Source organism: Melanostigma gelatinosum (assembly GCF_949748355.1).
Source record: "Melanostigma gelatinosum genome assembly, chromosome: 8".
In the NCBI taxonomy this organism is placed as follows: domain Eukaryota; kingdom Metazoa; phylum Chordata; class Actinopteri; order Perciformes; family Zoarcidae; genus Melanostigma; species Melanostigma gelatinosum.
In genome coordinates, this window is record NC_136641.1 from 19,646,077 (window position 1) to 19,652,493 (window position 6,417).

Below are 6,417 nucleotides of genomic sequence, written 5' to 3' on the forward strand. Positions count from 1 at the left end.
CCATGCCCTGAAACCTCCTATTAAAGGCAAAATCCTTCAAAAAAAAAAAAAAAAAAGTATCGGGCAGACAGTCTGAATTAAAGCAGTTTCAAGTAAGTTAGACATTCAAACTTCTGGATAGACAGCAAAACAGAACAAAAAGTAAAAAGAAAGAAATACCCGCATATATATTTATATAAAGTAAAACATCAAATACAACTACAGTAGTTATCTCAATTTCAACTAAAAATAACACTTAGAATGAAGAGAGAGCTGCGATGAAGTTACTGGAAAAATTCAAACAATCTAAGCACATTCTACAAGGTTCTCTGTGAATATTGATTGTACCTCATTCAAAAAGAGACATTCAAAAAGTGAGTTCAGGTGGTAAATTGACTGAAGGCAAAAAAAAAAAGAAAAGAAAAAAACCTAGTTAACTGCAATTTTACCCTCCTCCATGAAATGTGGGAACTGAGATTTTGGCACGCTGTCGGAACTGGTCTTCTCAATTTCTGCCATGGTGGTGGGCAAGCCGGCGTGGGACCCATCCATCTTCATGAGGCCTCCGGTGGAGCCAATCAGAGGCCCACCGGCAGCACTCCCGGGGAGCGGGATGCCACCGCCCTGGATGACGGAAATTTCATTGTTCTTCATGGTGAGGCCCCCGCTAAAGGCGGAAGCGTACTGGTTCCACAGAGACTGGTCAAAGTTCATTGGTGGAACCCCCAGTTCTTTGGGGGCGTGCAGGATCTCTGGCAACATCTTAGCCTCGGAGCTCATCGCCATCAGCGCCATGGGGTTATCCAGGGACAGGCGCTGGCCACGCCGCGACGTGTTGTTCCACATGTGAGTGCCGATATGCACCTAAAAAAAAAAGACAAGACCCGGTTAGTTACCGTCCCACCACAACACTTGATGTTACACTATCCCCAAGAACACGCTTAAAAATGGCCAATTCAGCACAACAACAATGACGTACCTTCAGATTTCCCTTGGTGGTGAAAGCCCTGCCACAGACATTGCAGGCGAAAGGCTTCTCCCCTGTATGAGTGCGCTCGTGGATCTGCAAGGCGCTGGCGGATGAGAAGTTCTTGCTGCAGGCGTGACACACGTGCTGTTTGGATGATCGTCGCGGTGCGCTGGAGATGGAGGAGGGCATGGCGGTTCCCTGAGGCATGTGGGAGCTGAACAAACCGTGAGGGCCCATGGGATTCTCGGGAGGAAGCTTCATCTCCAGGCTGGCCAGACTCGACGGCATCCTCATGAAGGTCATGTTACCGGGAACTGTTTTGAGTAAGAAGGTGGAAAATGAGATCAACGCATCCAACATGACAGCGTCATATACTTCTTCCTAATAAACTCACCATAATCTCCATTTGTGAATGGCATGCTGGGCTCTTCTTTGATCGCTTTGGGGGTGAAGCTGCTGGAAGCGGTGAGGTCAAGGGCCCCGCTGGACTCGGTGCCACCTTGAGCACCAAATTCAGACTCTAGTTTAGTCAGGCCGTGAGCAAATTCATCAACAGCAGACTCGGGAGACTTGCCAATACTCATGTTGCCGTTCAGTGGGGAAGAGGCGTGAAACGACATGGCAGAGTCAGAAATGGCAGGACTGCGGCCATTCTGATATTCCTGCTCTCTGGGAGCCGATGACGATTCTTTGGATGTTCCCTCGCTTTCCGAAGCGGTGCTACTCTGTCGTGTCAGTGCGAGAGCGGAGGTGAGATTCTTCAAAACCTCGAGGCTGGAAAAAACGGCGGGAGCGGCATGCTTCGGCGGTTGTTCCTCAAAGGCGGGTGGGAGGGAATCCGAGGCATCGTTTGGCTTCTGGGAGTTCACCTCTGGCTCATGATCCTCCAAGCTCGCTTCAAAAGCATTGATATCCAGAGACTGCTCCTCTGACAGAGAGGACTCCATCACTTCCTCTCCTTCGAACTGGGTTTCTGGCATCGGGGTGTTGGGGATCTGCCCGCCCATGTGCATACGAATGTGCTGCTGCAGAACCACGGCGTTGGTGAACTTCTTCTGGCAGATGGGACACGAGTGCTGCATTTTAAGCGGGGTGTTAGCCCTGTGCACCCCGTAATGGGCCTTCAGGTTACCCTTGGTGGAGAAGGCGCGGCCACAGATTTTGCACTTGTAGGGCCTCTCGCCGGTGTGCGTGCGGTAATGCATTTTGAGTGAGCTCTGGCAACTGAGCACTCGATGGCAGATCACACACTCGTTGGGGTCCCTGGTCCTCTTGTCCAGGCCGTCCACCATCTGCTGAAGTTTTGCGGTTCCAGAGCTGTGTTCTCCCATGAGGGCATTGCCAGTCATATGATGCAGCGCTCCAAGCAGTTCTTTAGCATCCCTCGGAATGGGTTCCACTCTCCTCTCTTGGCCAAACGCAATAGAGGAAACGGATGGGGAGCAATTACTTGTTGATGGAGAGGGTCTCTGAGAAAATGGGTCCCCTGCGAAGCTGTCAAACGTCGTCTTGAATCCTGGTGCGGGTGACGGGTGGAAGCCGGCAGCAGAATGACCCAGCGTAGGCTTAACGTCGGTCATATTTGACTCGTCTATGGGCATAGACATGCCAAAGGGAATGCCGCTGCTGGTGGGGATGTTGTCAAGATGCTCTGGCACAGGATGTGGGTTCATGCCAATGTTAGGATACTTGTCCCTGTGCCTCTGGAAATGCACTTTGAGGTTTCCTTTGGTTGTGAAGCGGTTTCCGCAAATGTTACACTTGAAGGGCCTCTCGCCGGTGTGAGAGCGCAAGTGAATCTGGAGAGCGCTGTCGTTGCCAAAGCTCTTCCCGCAGTACTTACACTTGTGCTTGTATAACGAGTCTGCGTTCTTTAATTCTGGCGGGGGGCTCAGCATCTTTGGCGTCACTTTTTTGGAGGACTCGATCCCCGACTGGGTACCATTGAAGGCGCTGGCGAAACCCATGACACCTGGGGACTGTGGCAGTTGTGCTGGTAAGCGGCTAGCTGGATCCGGTAGGCCCTTCAAAATGTCTGTTTTAGGAGTCATAGATTCCAGTCCTCCGGGTAGAGCGGTAGGGATGCCAGCGGTCAGCGGCCGTTTGCCTTGCTTCATGGTCTGGTCAGAAAGGCTCTGACTGCCGGTCCTTTTTCCTATCAGAGCCGCTGCAGCAGACAGCTGTTGAGAGAGATGTGCACCGAGGGCTTTCAAAGGGTCCATCGCGTCCCCGACCGATGCCTGGAGACTCTGTGGAGTCATTGTGGCTACCTGGATTCGGATCTGTTCTGTGAGCTGGATTTGCTGTAGCTGCTGCTGCTGGAGGAACACCAACTTCTCCAAGATGACCGGGATGGACTGCAGGACCTCTTGCGACGAGGTCAGAGATGTAATGTTTGAGTAATGCTGGGAGACCGCCACTTTGGTGTCTGCCATGGTTTCAAGAGTGACATTTGAATTTTGCATTTTCAGTGGGGGGCGGAAAGTCATCTCAGGGCTAAGAGGCATTTCCGTGTGATCCTGCTGTCCAGAGTCCTCTGCATTCATGCTCGAGTCGTCCTCCGTTCTTTCCAGATGGTCTGTGTTGACGTTCGATTGGGAATGGCTGCTGGACTGGCTGTCGTCGTGGTCACTGGTAAGGCCTTCGGGAGAGCCCTGAGAAAACTCCCCAGGCACTTCATTGCCATCTCCGTCTTTCATGATGACCACTTGCTGACTTTTAGTGCAATTCTTCTCGTGTTCAAGAAATTCTGCTTCATCAAAGAACTCGGCACAACACTTGTTGCAGACCCTGGTCTCGTCCACTCGGAATCGCTTCCCTTCATTTGCAGATTCCTGCCCATCGCCGGGAGAAACCCCTAAAAAAAGAGAGAACACAGGGTTTTGATTAGTGCACTTCATATAGTTATGACAATATCTCACCAATCAAAATAATAAATAAAATGTATGAAACAATAAAAAAAACAAGTTTAGAAAACAGTATTCTTGGTAATCTGCTGAGATTAGTAAAATGATGGTATTGAAAAATGTTTAAATTTTTGTTGCCACTGTGACAAAGAGTTGATTCTGTGGCATCTTTAGCAGTGTATTCATTGGATATCTTGTAAGACGCTCCTCTTCTTTAATCGACTCCCTGTGGGTCACTGCACTGTGAGGGACTCTGAATGTGCCTCCAGGGCCAGCAGAGGGCAATCATCTCCCTTTGACATTACCCAGAACAATGTCCAGTAAGACAAAAGACCCATGAGCATTAAATTACCGGTTCTGAAACACTCCACCAAATACTTCAGATCAGTTTCCAGTGAGACATGGCAAAACGTGTGAATGATATCAAACTAAACACAAAGTAAAAACGTAAATTTATGATCAGCATGAATTTCTTTAAACTGAATTTGATGTCCCAGTTGGTATATAATTATAAGATTAAGTTTGCTATGCAAACATGGGCTGAAAAAAATAAATATGCATGGGAAATCTAATGTTTATTACCTTCAAGCATTTTCACAGCCTGTGAAAGCCTGATAAGTGCTCCAAGTGAGCTTTTTAATTTGTCTGCTAACCAAGAGGCCATTTCACAACTGGGTGTATTGTTAAATGCTAATGCCCCTGAGAAAAGGGGGTAGACCACCTGTTTGCATTTGCCCAAGGAAACTGTTGGACTTGTTAATTGCTCACCAGGAGGTATTGAAGCCACAAGAGAAAAAAAAGGGAAAGGTTTTAACTACATTACACTCCGATTTGTGAGTAAAACAGTCGGCGGGGCTCATTTGCTCTCTAGAGTATAGTCACTCATCACATAATTAACTTCGATAGGAACAATACACAGAAGGTGGAACTGAGGAAATATTCAAACTACTATTCTTTCCAATAAAAATCACAAGCTGTCCATTATAATAAGTTAAATAATAATAAGGGGGCAACGCTGTAGTTTACCACTTGACGGCGCGTGACCTGTACAGATCACCTTTGGTTGGGTACATGACACGAGGTCAGACTTCAACATTCAACACATGATCCTGTGCAATTCACGAAATGTTTAATAGTTCGTCGAACAACGGCGTTAAGGTAAAACAAATATATATAATAATACTGTGCCGCGTCTCTCCTAACACCGTGTTAACAAGGTTTCCTAAGGTGAGGTCTGCGCCAGCAGCTTCGGGAGTTTGCATATGGCAACACCAAAACGCACCCCCACCCAGTCTCCACCAGGAAAAAAAAAAAAAAAAGCCACTGCTCCATCCCCCACATATGTACGAAAGGAAACAGTCATGCATTAAACGGGGGGATTTATTGCCTTTAGCCCAGCTTACTCCAGAGTCACATTTCATTCATTCGGTTGGTTTTTGTATGCATCTTTGTTTAAAACCTCAACATATGCGCGCACGTACAAACAAATTACAGCATAATAGTAGGAGAAATGACCAAATATGCAAGTAGTGACATTACAGAAAGCGACATGACAAATTGAAAAGATGTTAATCATTCAATTTAGAACTCAAACAATGGCAACAGTAGCAACAAGCTACCCCTTTAAAGAGATTTGAAAGTACTATTAATATTTGCTCCGATTAAAAGTGATGTTACGTGATGAATGAGACCAGTTGGCGATATCGGAATGATATTTTAAAAAGTTTAAAAAAAGGATACACAACGGATATCCTGACCAGCAAAGGCTCATTCTTTGCCACACGACTTCCTACAAAGTATCCCCAAACCAACAGGTAGCAACATATGCGTCAATGCAGCCAAAAAAAAAAAAGTTCAGAGTCGCCGACTTCAACTTTGCCCAATAAAAAAAAAAAGAGCCACTCGACAAGTAATCGATTTATGATGAAATTGATTAATTAGTTAAATACCAAATCAGTAAATAAGTTACACACACGCCAAATGATCCATGAACCAAGTAAAAGATGATCGTTACAGTGTCTTCATTTTTTAAACCCCTCCTTGTGCAACACCTGTATTTTGTTTTTAAATATATATATTTCCAAATGTGTCGCCTGCCATGCCTGGGGTTAAGTTTTACTCCTGGTCAATTCAAACGGACAGCAACAGGTCAAAGTGTAAAAGGCTGCCCCCCGCCCCCAACTGGGAGATAAAATGTCGATAGTTTGCATTATGGCATGGCGGAGCCACTCGACACATTTTGAGGGAGCCAACTCTCTCACACCTAGTGTAAACTTACCATTCTGGGACGAACCGGGCTCGTCGGAGTTGATCTGCTGCGGTTTGGCTTGCTTGCGCCTCGACATGGTGCAACCATCCGGAGCAAAAGAGTTGCCAACAATATTCCGCTCCTTCTCCAACAAATTCTTCGGCTTGGGAAAATTAACCCCTCAAGTAGAAATGCGCATGTCACCCGTAATTATTATTATCAATAATGCATTGCGATTTATCACGGTCCTCTGACAGCTGATTGGCTCCAGTCCAAGTGCTCACACATTATTCAAATGCGCTCCCCAGCGACGA

At 46.8% G+C, this 6,417-nt stretch overlaps 1 protein-coding gene across 1 annotated transcript; it reads right to left on the reverse strand.

Moving 5' to 3' along the window:
• Positions 1–408: 408 nt before the first annotated feature.
• On the reverse strand, positions 409–6,200 carry sall4 (spalt-like transcription factor 4; the record flags this gene model as incomplete). Its single annotated transcript, XM_079272834.1, has 4 exons — positions 409–843; positions 959–1,263; positions 1,344–3,806; positions 6,134–6,200. 4 exons carry the CDS (start codon positions 6,198–6,200, stop codon positions 409–411), a joined length of 3,270 nt encoding a protein of 1,089 aa, XP_079128960.1.
• Positions 6,201–6,417: the final 217 nt, after the last annotated feature.